The 21758-nt window shown below is 45.5% G+C and overlaps 1 protein-coding gene across 1 annotated transcript in view; it reads left to right on the forward strand.

Annotated features, from left to right (window-relative positions):
• Positions 1-3658: 3658 nt before the first annotated feature.
• LOC126424711 (T-cell acute lymphocytic leukemia protein 1) overlaps positions 3659-21758 on the forward strand; it is an 80408-nt gene continuing 62308 nt past the window's right edge. Inside the window, exon 1 of the mRNA XM_050087434.1 lies at positions 3659-3705. Within this exon, the coding sequence (XP_049943391.1) occupies positions 3659-3705 (47 nt within the window). The remainder of the gene's footprint in view (positions 3706-21758) is intronic.

Raw genomic sequence — 21758 nt, forward strand, 5'->3', positions numbered from 1 at the left:
TCCCTTGATGCCTCAGAACATGTCCTACCAACCGATCCCGTCTTCTGGTCAAGTTGTGCCACAAACTTCTCTTCTCCCCAATCCTATTCAATACTTCCTTATTAGTTATGTGATCTACCCATCTAATCTTCAGCATTCTTCTGTAGCACCACATTTCGAATGCTTCTATTCTCTTCTTGTCCAAACTATTTATCGTCCATGTTTCACTTACATACATGGCTACACTCCATACAAATGCTTTCAGAAATGACTTCCACCTCCATAGTGAACTGAATATTCGGTTGGATTGATTTCAGGTGTTGGGATTGTGTTATTAAGAAAGCTGTTGAAATCAAACTGTCAAGCAACCTTATAGACAGACACGGTGGATTTTGTTTAAATGCTGCTTGGAATCCGGCTCTGTCTCTGATCTAAAAACAGAGGGACAGAATTAGTGCTACCTCACCTTTTGATTAATAGTCACCATCGATATATCTGATGTAAGTTATCTTTGGTTGTTTGTTGACTGTACGGTTACTTGTTCTGTGTGTAGTATCTTCCTTGTTTTCCTCTGTGAACCGAGGTATTAAATTTGCTTACACATTCCTTCTTCCTTTCATTTGTGCCTTGAGAATGGCAGGGTGTGCTCCTGTCGAAATATCGGCGGTGGTCGACGACGTCACCCGGCAGCAAACCCGTCAATTCGCCGGGAAAAGTTAAAGTCTCAAGAACAGCTTTTACTTGGTTACGGTGGGGACAATAATTCTGTAACTTCTACGTTTACAACATTTCACATTTACAAAAGGTCTTCGAAATTTGACAGTTTCCTGGAATGCAAGTATTGTGTAGCTCATTCATCCCTTCACGTCTACGCCCGCCCGCTGCACACGCGGCGAGGTACGTCATCTGTTGACGTCACATGTTCAACATTTCTCATCCATTTTTGGGGTATTTCCCCACATTTGCGACCCCCGGTGTCTGATATTAAATTACTTGTCTCAGCGTCATCTACGCCGCTTCGAGGGGTTTTTGAACGTTAATGGGAATCGTCCTGAAGATACCTCGGTCGGTAAGAGCACTGCCACCGAGCGAGAGGGCGCATTGGTTAGCACACTGGACTCGCATTCTGGAGCACGACGGTTCAAACCTGCGTCAGGACGTCCTCATTTAAGTTTCCCTGGATTTTCCCAAATCTCTCCAGACAAATTCCGGGATGGTTCCTTTGAAAGTGCACGGCCGACTTCCTTTCCCATTCTTTCCTAATCCGAAGGGACTAATGACCTCGCTGTTTGGTCCTCTCCCCCAAATCGACCAACCAACCATGAGCATTGCCTGCAGACGGCGAGATTTTCGATTCGAGTCCCACAGCTTTTACCTGCCTGGGAGACTTTCGCCATGAATCGCTTGTTGCCTGGAGTCCAGTCTAAGTGACTAAATGATTGTAAGACTTTTGGGTTACCTAGACTTACAGGATGCTGGAATAGCTACGAATCAGCAACTTCCGTTAATCATTACGACGGAAAACCAGTCTGAACTTGCAAATTTTCCTTTTTGTTTTATTCACTCGATGACTGGTTCCGGGCCGAGACCTATGATTTGAGTGGGTCTCAGTCCGAAACTAGTTGGTTGGTTGCTTGGTCTGGGAAATGGAACCAAACAGCGAGGTCAACGGCCCCATCAGATTAGGAAATAATGAGCAAGGTTCCTGGCAGTGCCCTTTCAAAGTGACGATTTGAATGACGATGATTTAAATATGGGACTCAGCACGAAACTAGTTGGTTGGTTGGTTTGGGGGAGGGCACCAAACAGTGCGGTCATTGGTACCATTGGATTAGGGAAGAATCGGGAAAGAAGTCGGCCGTTCCCTTGCAAAACTTTGATGTGAATGACTATGATTTGAAAATGGGTCTCGACCTGAATCTAGTTGGTTGGTTGCTTTGAGGCAGGGGACCAAACAGCGGGGTCATCGGTCCCATCCTTCCCTAATCGGATGGGACCGATGGCCACTCTGTCTGGTCGCTCTCCCAAACCAACCAACCAACTACACTCATCCTCATAAATTAAGGATAATTACAGAATGTGGTGCAACACTACACCAAACTGGCACTGATAGCATAGGCACATAGGAAACACACACGACACAGGTCTGTAAGTCCACAGTATTGGTGATAGGTTGAGAAAACCGTACCAAAACACATGTGCTACAATAAGCCACTGTTTCCTGCACATGTACCCCGACATCAATATGGGATCTGATCACCATGCACACGTACACAGGCCGCACAATGGATTCGCATACTCTGGATCAGGTGGTCGAGCAGCTGCTGGGGTATAGCCTCCCATTCTTGCACCAGTGCGTGTCGGACCTCCTGAAGTGGATGCGCAGCGATACGTCGACCGAGAACATCCCACACATGCTCGATGGGGTTTGGGCCTGGAGAACAGACAGGCCACTCCATTCGCCTGATATTTTCTGTTTCAAAGTACTTCTCCACGATCGCAACTCAGTGTGGCCGTGCGTTATCATGCATCAGGAGGAAGGTGGAACCCACTGCACCCCTCAAAAGGCAGCCTAACTGGTGCAAAATGACATCCCGATACACCTGACCTGTTACAGTTCCTCTGTCAAAGACAGTCATGGGTCTACATGCACCATCAAACCATGACCTGCATACAGGTCCCTTTCAAGGACATGAAGGGGTTGATATCTGGTTTGTGGTATCATGCCAGATGAAAACCCGGTGAGTATCACTGTTCAGACTATACCTGGACTCGTCAGTGAACATAACCTAGGACTAGTGTTCCAATGACCATGTACTGTGTTCTTGACACCAGACTTTGTGGGATCATCTATGACCAGAGGTCACTGGGATGCACCTTGCACGTCTTCGGACGAATAAACCGTGTCTGTTCAGTCGTCTGTAGACTGTGTGTCTGGAGACAGCTGTTCCAGTGGCTACAGTAAGGTCCCGAGCAAGGCTACCTGCAACACTCCGTGACCGTCTTCAGGCATTGATGGTGAGGTATCGATCTTCTTGTGGTGTTGTACACTGTGGACGTCCCATACTGTAGCCCCTGGACACGTTTCCTGTCTGCTGGAATCGTTGCCATAATCCTGAGATCATACTTTGTGGCACACGGAGGGACTGTGCTGTGACCTGTTGTGTTTGGACAGCCTCCAGTCGCCCTAATATTCTACCCCTCACAACGTCAACAATTTGTGTTCTTTGAGCCAATTTCAACACACAGTCACCATTAGCACGTCTGAAAACGTCTGCACACTTACTCGCTGCACCGTACTCTGACATGCACCAACACTCCTCTGCGTATGTGGACAGCTGCCATCGCCACCGTGCGACGACCGCAGGTCAAATGCACCACACGGTCGTACCCCGAAGTGATTTAAACCCGCAAACCGCCCACCAGAGCGTTGTTTCATCATGTATCAGCATTATCCTTAATTTATGAGCACGAGTGTAGTTTCGGGCCGAGACCCACTTTCAAATCATCGTCATTCAAATAATGGGTCTTGGCCCGAAACTAGTCATCGAGTGAATAAAAAAAAAAGTAAAATTTGCAGCTTAGGACTGGTTTTTCGTTATACTGATGCTATTCCGTTGTCTTTCCAGTACAGTCAGTAAGCGTGTTTCTCTGTTTTGCAGATGGAGGAAATGCCGCCATGAACCACGTCGTGCACGACCACAGGGCGGTGACTCTGCACAGGCGGTGAGTCCTCCACGCGCTGCTGCCCGTCTAGACTCTCTGAAACTTGGCATCAGGGTCGCGAGCACACCATCGCTTGTGCACGTTTTAAGGAGCTTTTCCGCATGCGCAACTCGCGTGACGAAATTGCTTTACGGGCCAAATACACACGGATTTGATAAACAGCCTGCACGGTTCACGACGTGTACAGTTGGCCCTTGCCACTGAAGTGCAAGTTTATGTCAGGGCCACCAGGTGGTAGCACACTAGCAGACTTTTATCCCCATTCTCTCGGCATAAATCTGGTAGATGACAGCATATGAGGGGCGTTTGAAAAGTCCGTGCAAAAATAGAAACTACTTATGTGTTTGGGGTAAACCTTTTAGACTTATACACTTCGTCCAATGCTGTTCTAATTTGTTGATACCTTCCGAATAATAGGAATTGTCCAAGTCGCCCCGCAAAATTGCTATTAGTTGCAGCAATCACCTCCTCGTTTGAAAAAACTCTTTATCCCACCGGCCATTTCTTCAATTTGGGAACAAATGGTAGTCCAAGGAAGCCAAGTATGGAGAATAGGGTGGATTTGAAACGAGTTGGAATCCTATTTCCATTAATTTTGCGACCACAACTGCTGAGTTGTGTGCTGGTGCATTGTCGTGATGGAAAAGGAGTTCTTTGCGGTCCAATCGCCGGCTTGTTTCTTGCAGCTCGGTTTTCAAACGGTCCAATAACGATGAATAATATGCACCAGTAACGGTTTTACCCTTTTCCAGATTGTCTATGAAGATTATCCCTTGCGAATCCCAAAAGTCAGTCGCCATAACCTTTCCAGCCGAAGGAATGGTCTTCGCCTTTTTGGTGCAGATTCTCCCTTGGTAACCCATTGTTTAGATTGTTATTTGGTCTCACGAGTATAGTAATGTATCCATGTTTCATACACAGTGACGAAACGACGCTTAAAGTCCTGCGGATTCTTCATGAACAGCTGCAAACCATCCTTGCAACACTTCACACGATTCCGTTTTTGGTCAAGCGTGAGCAATCGCGGAACCCATTTTCCGGATAGCTTTCTCATGTCCAAATGATTATGCAAAATATTATGTACCCGTTCATTCGAGATGCCCACAGCACTAGCAATCTCACGCACCTTAACTCTTCTGTCGTCCATCACCATATCATGGATTTTATCAATGATTTCTGGAGTCGTAACCACCACAGGGCGTCCAGAACGTTCAGCATGACTTGTGCCCATATGGCCACTCCGAAAACTTTGAAACCACTTATAAACTGTTATAATCGAAGCAGCAGAGTCACCGTAATGTTTATCAAGCTTCTCTTTAGTCTCCTGAGGCGTTTTGCCTTTCATAAAGTAATGTTTAATCGCCACACGAAATTCTTTTTCGTCCATTTTTTGACAATCACTCGACTTCCTTGATTCACACAAATGCCAAACACAATGAAATAGACCTATATGGCTGAAACTTGGTGTGCGTTCTTTCCAAAGATGCTACTAACTAACCGGTGGTGCCATCTCTCGGACTTTGCACGGACCTTTCAAACGCCCGTATATACTATATACCAGGGGCGGCTCGTGGTTTCTATACTGGGGAAGGCTGCGGCATTTATCAGTCGGAGCCAATATAGACCTCTGGTTACGTTAGAGATTAGTCTGACATAAACAACTAAGAATTCAGGGGGAGGGGGGTGGGCAGATCACTCTCTACCCATAATTTTACGTACTGTGTCTTCTATAATCAGGTATTTATTAAATATCATTAGAGGCTAACTTCGAGTTAAAATCTTTGGTTAGTGTTTTTATACGTCATCATTACATTTTCTGACACTTTGCAGCAAATCATATGAAAAGATGCGTTTCGGAGAGATCTTTAATGCGATGAATGTTAACTTTGCGGCTGCTTAATATTTTTGGTGTTTTCAGTTCTAAATTTAAGGCGTTTATTGTAGTTTACCTCCAAAGCTCGAAGTTAAATGTGTTTCGCTGGAATTATGTTTTTTCACCTTTGCGGGAAAATTCTTTAAGTCAGTGATACCAATTTCAGTCCAGGCACTGTCAGTACTATTTGTACGAAGACAGGTGAAACAGAAAAATGCATTTTTCACTTCACAACCACACAACCACTCGGCTGCATCGTACATTGCTCTATTAAAACTGCGGTTGTATCCTTGCCTAGATTTGCACTGTTTCTGTTCTTGATTGATCGTTAGATCGGGTCTGGGTGCACCAAGTTCTTTCACTTGCATCCTATGGCCGTGTTCCAAGTTTTTACCTATTAAATTGCACACTGAATTCATATTGCGCTGGTTTCACAAGCAAGTAAAACTCACTAAAATCTTGCAAAATACACTCCGAAACAGAAACTTGCTAATATCACACGATATCAACAAAAGCAGTCGGCATCAGCAAGCAAGGAAAGTAAAGTCACGGGACAAACTTCGCGCGCTTTGTCCTCTAATCACTTATGAAACTCTCGCTAGATGGCAGTACTGTTACGGTTAGAGAACCTGTAGTTACGGTAGTCTAGTGCACTCTGGCGGGATATTTGCAAACTTATTCTAAATGTGGATAAAATAGCCAATGGTAGAAACAAAACAACAATGTAAAACATTGTCAAAACAATAATACTAAACGTCGATTAATGACGCATCGAAGCGTAGTAGAGATGTGCAGAGACAGAGATTGGATAGCGAAGTTTCGGCCACTCTGCATTCCTTTATTACATAGATAGTGGAACGTGAAAAACGTGTGGTGGTTGGTATGACACCCTTAGGCTGCAAGCTCTGAGCCTTCGGGTCGCCCATAAAGAGCGGTACTATGTAGAAGCCACGCCCCCAAACCGCTACTACATGCAGCTTACGAACGTTCCAAGGCGCAGCCTAAACACTACTAACCGTTCCGAAAACATCTATCGATACAAACAGTTCCAAAAACGTTGACCGTCGTTATTTTAATAGGAATGGGAAATGTGCGAAATTCTTCCTGATAATTTAAATTTTGTAATATGTTCTTGCGAAATATACTTTAACATATATTTTGGGGCGGCTCCGCCTCAGAGCCTTTAATTACGAGCCGCGCCTGCTATATACTGTAGAAAATTAGATCGGACGTCAGTATATGTTAAAGCTGTACTGAGCGTAAACCTATTTAGTGGGTTTCTGAATGAGTTATAGTGTGTTACGTTATAACTTTTATCATACAGCAATCCATTTGAGGCGCTGAGAATCATAATGGCCTAAAGCACATCACTGTCGATTGTGTGATTGTAGCATTTATTCATGCTTCAGAAATCTGTTGATCTTATGGTGAGGCAGGTTTACCTGTGCTGTAGACTCACATTCTATAAATGAAAATTCACGAAATGCTGTGTCACTGGTTTCTCTGATATTCACTTAAATTTGGAATCGACGTCCGTGTGCTTTAGGCCCTTATGGATCCCTAGTATTCTACTCAAGTGACCATGTAGGTAGACATTACTACTTGAGTTTGATTATTTCCACAAACGGCACTTTGCGTTTGGTTGTTTATTGTGGGGGAATCAGCATTCATGTTGGAAGATAACCGTACTGTGGGAATTAAACAATCTTTCTTACAATAAACCCAGCAGAGGACGCCAGATGAAAGATAACCGTATTATTGAGGAGGAGAGAAAACTATGGTTTTGCCTGTACTTTCTTTTAAAAAAACCCTGGCAACGCTCGTATTTCTGCTTTACGCAGCCCTCGTGATTTTTGTGGATTTTCTTGTTTCTATACTGGTCCACAACCAGGCAGAAACCGACACCTGACATCGGCATTAATAAATGAGGTAGCCATTGCAACTAGCCCTGAATGGAAATGGCGCAACCGATAATTGGGGGAGGGGAACGTGAGAGCGTTACCCAGAGAGCAGAGCGTGTCCTATTTTGCACGTAACTAAGCAAGGGGCTGAAGGGCTCACACGCTGATGTGTGGGTCCTTGAGTTCTATATCTTTTCGTTATTTTTAGAACTCTTTTCCTTCTATAAATGAATTCTCTTAACTTGACTTCATTGTGATTTCAGGGTATGTTAAAGATTGATGATCGTTCATAACCTATTTATTTTAAACATTCGACTTTACAGCAATTACAGAAATTATTACACTTTACAGAGATTACATTTTTACAACTTATAGCTTGGCTATCTTGTTTGCCAGACTGCGCGCACATTGTCTTCAGGCAACACGGAACTGCGTTTGGCCAAATGTGTACCACCAAATTCTACCAGTACTTTACACAGAACATCCACTGTGTGCGAGGGGGATAACGGACAGACTGTGGACCAGACACTTTAACACAGGGGCTCGAAGGAGTTTAGCGGACCGATGTCTGTTTTGTCCCTATTTGAAACTCGTGCCCTCCGGCAACGAACGATCGACCACTTGGAATTACAGTTCATCCAACTACAAAGGAAATGGAAACTGCCATCAATTTAACTATGCCGTGAGGCGGCGAATTACGATGTGACAGTTCGATGTTATAATTCGGCTACCCTATGACCAACCACGTTGACTATTACTAGCATGGGGCATACCATGTGTTCTAAGACCCCCTTCGCACATAGAAACATTTTTACGGTTCAGTTTTTCGACCAAAATAAATCACTCGCATTTGAATATACTTCGTTGCACTCGATCTACGTTATAGTTTTATACACTGGAACTATTGATGAGACTGTAGCTTACGACACCACGTGGATTTGTACAAAGGATTTGAGCCTACTCTGTTTCAACACAAACTTTCCGAAATCAACGAGAAAGCAATCATTGCGTGCATTCGTTTCCCTACATGATCTGAAGCTGGAAATAAAAAAGAATTAGTTCTAATATTCAAATACCTTTCTTCCTGTGAACACCGAGACAGACGCTCTGAGGGCACGTCTGCTCACTTACCAGTCTTCCGTAGAACTCCCAGAATGTGGCGGGAACCCGGAGGTCTTCCTGGGCCCCAATGGAGGGGATCACCGAACCACTTGGCCGTGACCAACCTCTGCACCCCAAATCTTATGATACTGGAACGTGTTTGATCTCTGATCCCCTACCCAGGAGTAAGGTTGGCACTACTACACTACAGAACTACTTCTGCTTTTTCCCAACTAGTATTTGGCCACGCTTTATGGAAAGGTGGGAGGAGGATTAGTAGTGTTCACGTGCATGATACACGACAAATATTCAAATACCTTTCTTCCTGTGAACACCGAGACAGACGCACTGAGGGCACGTCTGCTCACTTACCAGTCTTCCGTAGAACTCCCAGAATGTGGCGGGAACCCGGAGGTCTTCCTGGGCCCCAATGGAGGGGATCACCGAACCACTTGGCCGTGACCAACCTCCGCACCCCAAATCTTATGATACTGGAACGTGTTTGATCTCTGATCCCCTACCCAGGAGTAAGGTTGGCACTCCTACACTACAGAACTACTTCTGCTTTTTCCCAACTAGTATTTGGCCACGCTTTATGGAAATGTGGGAGGAGGATTAGTAGTGTTCACGTGCATGATACACGACAAATATTCAAATACCTTTCTTCCTGTGAACACCGAGACAGACGCACTGAGGGCACGTCTGCTCACTTACCAGTCTTCCGTAGAACTCCCAGAATGTGGCGGGAACCCGGAGGTCTTCCTGGGCCCCAATGGAGGGGATCACCGAACCACTTGGCCGTGACCAACCTCTGCACCCCAAATCTTATGATACTGGAACGTGTTTGATCTCTGATCCCCTACCCAGGAGTAAGGTTGGCACTACTACACTACAGAACTACTTCTGCTTTTTCCCAACTAGTATTTGGCCACGCTTTATGGAAATGTGGGAGGAGGATTAGTAGTGTTCACGTGCATGATACACGACAAATATTCAAATACCTTTCTTCCTGTGAACACCGAGACAGACGCACTGAGGGCACGTCTGCTCACTTACCCGTCTTCTGTAGAACTCCAAGACAGTGGCGGGAACCCGGAGGTCTTCCTGGGCCCCAATGGAGGGGATCACCGAACCACTTGGCTGTGACCAACCTCTGCACCCCAAATCTTATGATACTGGAACGTGTTTGATCTCTGATCCCCTACCCAGGAGTAAGGTTGGCACTACTACACTACAGAACTACTTCTGCTTTTTCCCAACTAGTATTTGGCCACGCTTTATGGAAAGGTGGGAGGAGGATTAGTAGTGTTCACGTGCATGATACACGACAAATATTCAAATACCTTTCTTCCTGTGAACACCGAGACAGACGCACTGAGGGCACGTCTGCTCACTTACCAGTCTTCCGTAGAACTCACACAATGTGGCGGGAACCCGGAGGTCTTCCTGGGCCCCAATGGAGGGGATCACCGAACCACTTGGCCGTGACCAACCTCTGCACCCCAAATCTTATGATACTGGAACGTGTTTGATCTCTGATCCCCTACCCAGGAGTAAGGTTGGCACTACTACACTACAGAACTACTTCTGCTTTTTCCCAACTAGTATTTGGCCACGCTTTATGGAAAGGTGGGAGGAGGATTAGTAGTGTTCACGTGCATGATACACGACAAATATTCAAATACCTTTCTTCCTGTGAACACCGAGACAGACGCACTGAGGGCACGTCTGCTCACTTACCAGTCTTCCGTAGAACTCCCAGAATGTGGCGGGAACCCGGAGGTCATCCTGGGCCCCAATGGAGTTGATCACCGAACCACTTGGCCGTGACCAACCTCTGCACCCCAAATCTTATGATACTGGAACGTGTTTGATCTCTGATCCCCTACCCAGGAGTAAGGTTGGCACTACTACACTACAGAACTACTTCTGCTTTTTCCCAACTAGTATTTGGCCACGCTTTATGGAAAGGTGGGAGGAGGATTAGTAGTGTTCACGTGCATGATACACGACAAATATTCAAATACCTTTCTTCCTGTGAACACCGAGACAGACGCACTGAGGGCACGTCTGCTCACTTACCAGTCTTCCGTAGAACTCACACAATGTGGCGGGAACCCGGAGGTCTTCCTGGGCCCCAATGGAGGGGATCACCGAACCACTTGGCCGTGACCAACCTCTGCACCCCAAATCTTATGATACTGGAACGTGTTTGATCTCTGATCCCCTACCCAGGAGTAAGGTTGGCACTACTACACTACAGAACTACTTCTGCTTTTTCCCAACTAGTATTTGGCCACGCTTTATGGAAAGGTGGGAGGAGGATTAGTAGTGTTCACGTGCATGATACACGACAAATATTCAAATACCTTTCTTCCTGTGAACACCGAGTCAGACGCACTGAGGACACGTCTGCTCACTTACCAGTCTTCCGTAGAACTCCCAGAATGTGGCGGGAACCCGGAGGTCTTCCTGGGCCCCAATGGAGGGGATCACCGAACCACTTGGCCGTGACCAACCTCTGCACCCCAAATCTTATGATACTGGAACGTGTTTGATCTCTGATCCCCTACCCAGGAGTAAGGTTGGCACTACTACACTACAGAACTACTTCTGCTTTTTCCCAACTAGTATTTGGCCACGCTTTATGGAAAGGTGGGAGGAGGATTAGTAGTGTTCACGTGCATGATACACGACAAATATTCAAATACCTTTCTTCCTGTGAACACCGAGACAGACGCACTGAGGGCACGTCTGCTCACTTACCAGTCTTCTGTAGAACTCACAGAATGTGGCGGGAACCAGGAGGTCTTCCTGGGCCCCAATGGAGGGGATCACCGAACCACTTGGCCGTGACCAACCTCTGCACCCCAAATCTTATGATACTGGAACGTGTTTGATCTCTGATCCCCTACCCAGGAGTAAGGTTGGCACTACTACACTACAGAACTACTTCTGCTTTTTCCCAACTAGTATTTGGCCACGCTTTATGGAAAGGTGGGAGGAGGATTAGTAGTGTTCACGTGCATGATACACGACAAATATTCAAATACCTTTCTTCCTGTGAACACCGAGACAGACGCACTGAGGGCACGTCTGCTCACTTTCCAGTCTTCCGTAGAACTCCCAGAATGTGGCGGGAACCCGGAGGTCTTCCTGGGCCCCAATGGAGGGGATCACCGAACCACTTGGCCGTGACCAACCTCTGCACCCCAAATCTTATGATACTGGAACGTGTTTGATCTCTGATCCCCTACCCAGGAATAAGGTTGGCACTACTACACTACAGAACTACTTCTGCTTTTTCCCAACTAGTATTTGGCCACGCTTTATGGAAAGGTGGGAGGAGGATTAGTAGTGTTCACGTGCATGATACACGACAAATATTCAAATACCTTTCTTCCTGTGAACACCGAGACAGACGCACTGAGGGCACGTCTGCTCACTTACCAGTCTTCCGTAGAACTCCCAGAATGTGGCGGGAACCCGGAGGTCTTCCTGGGCCCCAATGGAGGGGATCACCGAACCACTTGGCCGTGACCAACCTCTGCACCCCAAATCTTATGATACTGGAACGTGTTTGATCTCTGATCCCCTACCCAGGAGTAAGGTTGGCACTACTACACTACAGAACTACTTCTGCTTTTTCCCAACTAGTATTTGGCCACGCTTTATGGAAAGGTGGGAGGAGGATTAGTAGTGTTCACGTGCATGATACACGACAAATATTCAAATACCTTTCTTCCTGTGAACACCGAGACAGACGCACTGAGGGCACGTCTGCTCACTTACCAGTCTTCCGTAGAACTCACACAATGTGGCGGGAACCCGGAGGTCTTCCTGGGCCCCAATGGAGGGGATCACCGAACCACTTGGCCGTGACCAACCTCTGTACCCCAAATCTTATGATACTGGAACGTGTTTGATCTCTGATCCCCTACCCAGGAGTAAGGTTGGCACTACTACACTACAGAACTACTTCTGCTTTTTCCCAACTAGTATTTGGCCACACTTTATGGAAAGGTGGGAGGAGGATTAGTAGTGTTCACGTGCATGATACACGACAAATATTCAAATACCTTTCTTCCTGTGAACACCGAGACAGACGCACTGAGGGCACGTCTGCTCACTTACCAGTCTTCCGTAGAACTCCCAGAATGTGGCGGGAACCCGGAGGTCTTCCTGGGCCCCAATGGAGGGGATCACCGAACCACTTGGCCGTGACCAACCTCTGCACCCCAAATCTTATGATACTGGAACGTGTTTGATCTCTGATCCCCTACCCAGGAGTAAGGTTGGCACTACTACACTACAGAACTACTTCTGCTTTTTCCCAACTAGTATTTGGCCACGCTTTATGGAAAGGTGGGAGGAGGATTAGTAGTGTTCACGTGCATGATACACGACAAATATTCAAATACCTTTCTTCCTGTGAACACCGAGACAGACGCACTGAGGGCACGTCTGCTCACTTACCAGTCTTCCGTAGAACTCCCAGAATGTGGCGGGAACCCGGAGGTCTTCCTGGGCCCCAATGGAGGGGATCACCGAACCACTTGGCCGTGACCAACCTCTGCACCCCAAATCTTATGATACTGGAACGTGTTTGATCTCTGATCCCCTACCCAGGAGTAAGGTTGGCACTACTACACTACAGAACTACTTCTGCTTTATCCCAACTAGTATTTGGCCAAGCTTTATGGAAAGGTGGGAGGAGGATTAGTAATGTTCACGTGCATGATACACGACATATATAAACATGTATAATGAGGCCTAAAACATTCTCCATCCGTCCACATGGGGCTCCACTGCACCGGCGGCCGTCCGCGTCGTGCAATTATTTCCGGTGTCAGCGAGCAGCGAAACTTGCTGCTTATGGAGCGGTAACTACTGTACTGTTTCAGTATGCAGTGTGAACGTGGACTGTGTTGAATCTATTTTAAATGCTAACGGAAAAGTAAAGATGTGAGGACGGGCCGTGAGTCGTGCTTGGGTAGCTGAGTCAGTAGAGCACACTTGCCCGCGAAAGTCAAAGGTCCCGATTTCGAGTCTCGATCTGACAGACAGCTTTAATCTGCCAGGAAGTTTCATGTGAGTGCAGAGGGAAAATATCATTCTGGGAACAGCAAAGTAAATTAGCAGGAAAAGTTAGCCGCAAAGGAACTATGGCCTCCGACAACAGATTCTTTGCTTGGGAGAGTGACGAAATCAGATACGCGTGATTACGAGCGAACATTTAACGAGGAAGTGTACAGTTCGTACAAATTATTGTGCGGGCGCAGCGTAAGAATATCTGATTTTCAGCCCGGGTGTAAATTCGTGAACTTATACATCTGTCAGGGATCTTGTACATTTGTCCGAACAAATGGAAAAGCATAAAAATTCCTACTTACACAAAAATGCGAAATTGAGAGTTGTGAAAACTTGCACATTATTTCGTTATTACACTAAACAGTACTTAATTACGTTCAAAACAAAAAATTCCACAAAAACAATTCCTTCTTTTGTCAGATAAGTTATGCATCTTATTTTATTATTATTACAGCTGTTATCATGATTGGCGGTGGCTGTAGGCCAGCCGGAGTGGCCGTGCGGTTCTAGGCGCTACAGTCTGGTGCCGAGCGACCGCTACGGTCGCAGGTTCGAATCATGCCTCGGGCATGGATGTGTGTGATGTCCTTAGGGTAGTTAGGTTTAAGTAGTTCTAAGTTCTAGGCGACTGCTGACCTCATAGTTAAGTCGCATAGTGCTCAGAGCCATTTGAACCATTTTTGGTGGCTGTAGTTGCATAAACTTGTAGATAAGCATAACAGTTATATAGCAGGTGCTATTAATTTCACACTTATCTGAATCTCAAAAATTTGTGAACAACCAGGATCACGAGCTGCCACTGGTGAATCTGTGTGTTTTCGAGTGTAAACGCCTACGCAGTACACGCCAAACAGTCTTTTGTGGAATGCTAGTCTAGCTAGACGCACGCCGCGTTGATTTTTGTGGACTGTTCGGAATAATCATCAACACTCCGGCGACCTGGTGACTTATCATGTCGCAGTGAACAACCCGTCTCAACAAAGTAAACCGCCAAGAGTAAATTGTATGCTGCTTGGAGGTTCTTCAGACTCGATGTGAAATTTACACCGAACAGTAGTTGCAGACTTCGTTTCATGAAACCAAAACACGCAGAGAGCACTCTCCACTGAAACTTGAGGTTGTTTGCTAGAAAATAACACATCCATCGATTCTGTAAGTTATCTCAATAAATTTATGTATCATTTCGAAGTCGTAAAGTCCTCACTCTGTATAATATGCTGATATATTCTTTTTGTCATAGCTGCAGTTAATCCCCCAATACTATTAACTCGTAGTCTTGCGGTAGCGTTCTAGCTTCCCGCGCACGGGGTCGCGGGTTCGATTCCCGGCGAACCGAGAGATTTTTCCTGCATCGAGATGACTGGGTGTTGTTGTGTCGTCTTCCTCATCACCATTCATCCCCCTCCACTATGACCTTACCTAGTACAGCGGTGCGGGTCTCCCGCATCGTCCCCTATGCTCCTCGGAGTATGGAACTTCATCATCACCATTATTATCTTCAATAGTTCAAATTTGTTCTAAGCAATAACCTCACCACCGCTTGCACAGCTACGCCATCAGCAAACTAATTTTCTCCAATGAGTGCACATTACAACTTCTCGCAGTGTAATTGGTGCTGCACTGGATGTAAAGCATTCAACAGAGAGGCGCCATCAAGCACGGCATTATATCATCCACCACGGCGGTATGCGCCTGCGAGATCTTATACTTGTTCTTCGCATTCACTGAGCATCCTAGCACTTTTTCCTTTGCCTTCCAGTCTAATTGTTCTCTCTTGCTTCTTGTACATGTTGTGTATTACCCGTCTTTCCCTATAAATTATTCATATTTCTGTCAGAACTCGGAACATTCTGCACCGATTTACATTGTCGAACGCTTTTTCCAGGTCAACAAAAACCTACGAACAAGACTTGATTTTTCTTTAGTCTTGCTTCCATGATCAAGCGCAACGGGGTAATTCCCTCTCTGGTGCCTTTACCTTTCCAAAAAGCCAGACTGATCGTCATTTAAGTGTTTCTCAATCTTCTTCGTCATTCTTCTGCATGGGATGCATGAGCCGTTAAGCTGATTGTGCGATAGTTTTCGGCACTTATCACAATTTGCTGTCTTCGAAATTGTGAGCATGATATTTTTCCGAAATCTCATAGATTCTGCAGATTGGTTTCAATAGTCGTTTGGTTGCCTTTCCTACAATGATTTTAGAAATTACGACGGAATGTTCTCTATCCCTTCTGCCTTATTTGGTCTCAAGTCTTTTAAATTCTGATTCTAATACTACATCTCCTGTCCCTCCCCTGTCGACTACTGTTCTTCTATCACGTCAGTAAACAAGTCCACCTCCTTATAGAGGCGTCGAATGTACTCTTTCCACCTATCCATTCTCTTCTCTGCAATTAACAGTGGGAATCCCATTGCACTCTTAATGTTACCACCCTTGCTTTTAATTTAACAGAAGGTTGTTTTGTCTTTTCTATATGTTGAGCCAGCCCTTCCAACAGTAATGTTTTTTTCGATTTCTTGAAATTTTTCATGCAGACTTTTCGCCTTAGCTTCTCTGCATTTCCTATTTATTTCCTTCCTAAGCGACTTGGACATCTGTATTGCTGTATTTGTCTAAACAATTTTGTTCTTCCTTCTTCCATCGATCAACTGAAGCATTTCTTATGTTACTCATGATTTCGCCTTTGTTATTTTCTTTGTACCTGTGTTTTTCTTTCAGACTTTGCCGATCTTACAGATATCCACTTCTCTTCAACTGAACTCTTTTACATTGTGATTGTAATATTAGATCCCTTGTCTCTTCCATGTTTACTCCAATTCCTTCTCCTGTCTTGTCATCGAACGATTCCTCCCACTCACAGAGGCCTTCAATGTACTCTTTCCACGTATCCTCTCTCTCCTCTTCATTTAACGGTGGAATTCCCATTGTGTTCTGAAACTTACTACCCTTGCTTTAATTTCACCGAAGGTTGTTTTGCCTTACTAAAGCTGAATCATCCTACCGACAATAGTTTCCTATTCAGTTACACTACTGGCCATTGAAATTGCTACACCACAAAGATGACGTGCTACAGACGCGAAATTTAACCGACAGGAAGAAGATGCTGTGATATGCAAATGATTAGCTTTTCAGAGCATTCACACAAGGTTGGCGCCGGTGGCGACACCTACAACGTGCTGACATGAGGAAAGTTTCCAACCGATTTCTCATACACAAACAGTAATTGACCGGCGTTGCCTGGTGAAACGTTGTTGTGATGAATCGTGTAAGGATGAGAAATGCGTACCATCATGTTTCCGACTTTGATAATGGTCGGATTGTAGCCTATCGCGATTGCGGTTTATCGTATCGCGACATTGCTGCGCGCGTTGGTCGAGATCCAATGACTGTTAGCAGAATATGGAATCGGTGGTTCGGGAGGGTGATACGGAATGCCGTGCTGGATCCCAACGGCCTCGTATCACTAGCAGTTGAGATGACAGGCATCTTATCCGCATGGCTGAAACGGATCGTGCAGCCACGTCTCGATCCCTGAGTCAACAGATGGGGACGTCTGCAAGACAACAACCATCTGCACGAACAGTTCGACGACGTTTGCAGCAGCATGGACTATCAGCTCGAAGACGGTGGCTGCGGTTACCCTTGACGCCGCATCAGAGACAGCAGCGCCTGCGATGGTGTACTCAACGACGAACCTGGGTGCACGAATGGCAAAACGTCATTTTTTCGGATGAATTATGGTCTTGTTTACAGCATCATGATGGTCGCATCCGTGTTTGGCGACATCGCGGCGAACGCGCATTGGAAGCGTGTATTCGTCATCGCCATACTGGCGTATCACCCGGCGTGATGGTATGGGGTGCCATTAGTTACAAGTCTCGGTCACCTCTTGTTCGCATTGACCGCACTTTGAACAGTCGACGTTCCATTTCAGATGTGTTACGACTCGTGGCTCTACCCTTCATTCGATCTCTGCGAAACCCTACATTTCAGCAGAATAATGCACGACAGCATGTTGCAGGTCCTGTACGGGTCTTTCTGGATACAGAAAATGTTCGACTACTGTCCTGGCCCGCACATTCTCCAGATGTCTCATCAATTGAAAACGTCTGGTCAATGTGGCCGAGCAACTGGCTCGTGACAATACGCTAGTCACTACTCTTGAAGAACTGTGGTATCGTGTTGAAGCTGCATGGGCAGCTGTACCTGTACACGCCATCCAAGCTCTGTTTGACTCAATGCCCGGGCGTATGAAGGCCGTTATTACGGCCAGAGGTGGTTGTTCTGCTTACTGATTTCTCAGGATCTATGCACCCAAATTGCGTGAAAATGTAACCACATGTCAGTTGTAGTATAATATATTTGTCCAATGAATACCGTTTATCATCTGCATTTCTTCTTGGTGTAGCAATTTTAATGGGCAGTAGTGTACTTCACATCATTCCTGCAGCGACTTCACGCGAGCTTATAAACGGTAATATCGATGTTTCCAGCAATATTTGAGTTTCTCGCTTTCCACGCGCAACGCTACTTCTGAACACATTAGCATCGTTTCACACACTGTGTGTAAAGACTCCAGAAGTGTCGCAGTGTGACAGTTCCGTTGAGAACGCACAGGGTCGGGAAATCTGTGTTGCGACCGGCGCCCCTTCGCTTGGAAACAGCCCGACGGATGCATTTTTTAACGCTGCGGCACCACGGCGCAATACCTTCTCTCTCTCTCTCTCTCTCTCTCTCTCTCTCTCTCTCTGTGACTTTCCCCTATTCCCGCAGGACTCACAAAACAAATCCGTCCTCCGGCCAGCAGTAAACGCCTCAGGACTACTGAGCACAGGCAGAACGCACATGTGAGTGCGTCTCTTCCTGTTTCTGCATGCGGTGGCTAACCCGTATCCGTCGCGAAGCGAGGTACTCAGGGAAGGCGCAAGAAATACTACAGAAAAGATCATCCATGTGTTTCGGTACGCACATTTAAGGCCGCCGATCTGTATGGAACCAGAGTGCAATATTTACAAACAGGTCTGCACCTACTACTACACAGAAAAAAGCTACGTATTGGGCTGTCCCGTAAGTTCTTTCGTTTTGCTCGCGCTTTCCATCTGCAGCGCCTGCAAACCCTGCACCCGGCGTGGCCCACAGTGTAACATAGTTGACAACCTGACGCGCCATTCGATACGTCAGTGTTTGTTTGTGCCTGGCGTTTGACGGAACAGCGTAAAAGTGTGCTTACAGGCTATGGAAAGCAAGGAGAAACAATACTGAGATTTAACGTTGCTTTACTTTCGTAAGCGGAAAACGGCAGAAGATTTGTGCTGTACACGGGGACGATGCAGCAACGGCTCGACCGTGTCAAAAGTGGTTCAGTCGATTTGGAGCTGGCAATTTCCTCCTAACAGACAAACCTCGATATGGACTGCCAACGGTTACAAGCGTGGAACGGCTTAATGACACGATAGTCTGCAATACACGAATGACAACGCGGGTGTATCCATTAAGGGTCGATGTCGCTCGTGCTACTGTAGCCAGAAACTTTAAGAAGCGGGGATACGTAAATATTGGCGATGTTTGGTCTTTGGTTAGCCATCTCCACAACATTTTCTATGCATTCCTTCCAATTTAAGTTGTTCGTAACTGAAATTCCTGGATATTTAGTTGAATTTACGGCCTTTAGATTTGACTGATTTATCGTATAACCGAACTTTAACGAATTCCTTTTAGCACTCTCTAACATTCTGCGTGGTGTCTGTTTGTTCTGAGTCGTGTCTCCCTACCACTTTTGCACAATGACGCTCTGAGCGTGTTTTTTAGGAAATTGAGTAGTTTGAACCTGGGACCTGTTGCTGGTAAAGAGACGCCAGACCACACATGACATGTAGAGTTCAGAAGAGTTCAGTGAGACTAGCGATGATGTAACCAAATACTTAATGATTTCAGCGTCAGCTCCACTGCACTCCCTGTAAAAGAATCTTAATACTAACTAAATTTAGTGGAAGGCGTTCAAGACTTTCCTATTTTTAGTTAGCTGGTAAAATAACGTCGAAAAAGCAGTTACGTTTACCATTGGAATTTTTATTCTACTCACAAAACTTCGTTTATAAATTGCTCTATTGATAAAAGGAAATATTTTAATACAGGATGATAAAAACCAACTGCGTTCAAGAAAAATGTGAACGAATATTCCCTGAATGGGTTTCCAAGTTCTATAATGGATCGAAGGATGACCTATGCCATATAACATCTATAAAATAGGTTTAAGCTAAGTTTCATAAAATATAAAACTATCAAAATGGTCTACAGTGACTCTCAATTATATTTAATTATTTATTTAACTTTTCAAAAATTACAGTGGCTGATGTGGCTTCTCAATAATTATATAACACAAAAATGATCGCTTTTCAGATTTTAACTTCAAGTAGCAAATGTGAATCCCATGAGGTTTAATTGACGATCGACACCAGTATTGCGTAAAAAGGGGATATAACAGATGAGACTTCTGCAGTTCTGAGTGAAGCCTTATGCGCGATTATACGGCATCGCGTGCGTTCATTACCTTGTCGTTGGTTAAGCAGCGTCAGGGGGCGGCGGGCGGCGCAGCTCCATACAGCTCGCCGTCTCGGAAGCAACTCCTCCTAACTTCTCCTTACTACAATTTACTGATGTGGGTTTAAGAAAAAGGTATCTGGCTGTGTTTTCAACTGACCAATCAGGGTCTCAATGTTAACCTTAAGCTCCGCCTACAAAAATTCTGTCTGATCCAATGAGAAACGTTATACTTTTCGTGGTGGGGCAATGTTTTTAATGTTGCAACGTAACAGTGACGCGTATAGTCTCACGCTAAAACTTGCAGCCGGTGTGGCCCTTTTAGTGTTATCGTAAGATCTACACTGCTCTTCTGGAGGGCTCTATCTTTTAACATAGGCTGGGGGGTGGTCTTAGCGATTGGCCGGCAATGTGGGTGGTGTCCCTTATCGTAGGGCCTTCTAGCCTATACGGCTCTGCTCTCGGCTCCTGTTCTCGTTTCTCCCCTCGGAACTGCGTCTGTTTCACGGTGGGAAGGTATGACATGCATTTAGGCGTTCTTGTGTTAGTCTGTGGTATTCCATTTGCTCACTCGTTGGTCGTATTACTTTGGTTAATTTAATGTCAGGATTTATTCGGAGCTATGTGACATACTGCCGGATTTGCTATCATGTCAGGGTTTTCATGGAAGGTGTTGGATTTGACTGACACCTTACAACTCATGTGGATGACCTCACATTTTTAGTTATTTACGGTCAATTGCGATTTTTCACACCACACAGATATCTTCTGTAAATTGTTCTGCAATTTGTTTTGAACTTCTGATGACTTTATTAGTCGATAAACGACAGCATCATCTGCAAACAGCCTAAGACGGCTACTCAGATTCTCTCCTAAATCGTTTATATAGATAAGGAACGGCGAAGGGCCTATATAACACTACTTTGTGGAACGCCAGAAATCACATCTGCTTTACTCGATGACTTTCCGTCAATTACTACGAACTGTGACCTCTCTGACAGGAAATCACAGATCCAATCACGAAACTAACACGATATTCCATAAGCACGCAATTTCACTATAAGGCGCTTCCGATACAGTGTAAAAAGCCTTCTGGAAATCTAGAAATACGGAATCAATTTGAAATCCCTTGTCAATAGCACTCGACACTTCGTGTGTTTAAAGAGCTACTTACGTTTCACAACAACGATGTTTTCTAAAATAATGTTCATAAATAGCTCTGAGCACTATGGGACGTAACATTTGTGGTTATCAGTCCCCTAGAACTTAGAACTACTTAAATCTAACCAACCTAAGGACATCATACACATCCATGCCCGAGGCAGGATTCGTACCTGCGACCGTAGCAGCAGTGTGGTTCCGGACTGAAGCGCCTAGAACCGTTCTGCCACAGCGGCCGGCTTATGCTTACATTTGTCACTTATCGTGATATTTTGAAATCGATAATAGGCATACGACGATGACGCAGCTGGAAAACCCATAGGAAGATCTTCTTTTGGTGAATTGGAAACGAAAGAGTAGGTACAGTCGGCCTCAAAAGTAACCG

Source organism: Schistocerca serialis, chromosome 10 (genome assembly GCF_023864345.2).
Source record: "Schistocerca serialis cubense isolate TAMUIC-IGC-003099 chromosome 10, iqSchSeri2.2, whole genome shotgun sequence".
Lineage (NCBI taxonomy): Eukaryota > Metazoa > Arthropoda > Insecta > Orthoptera > Acrididae > Schistocerca > Schistocerca serialis.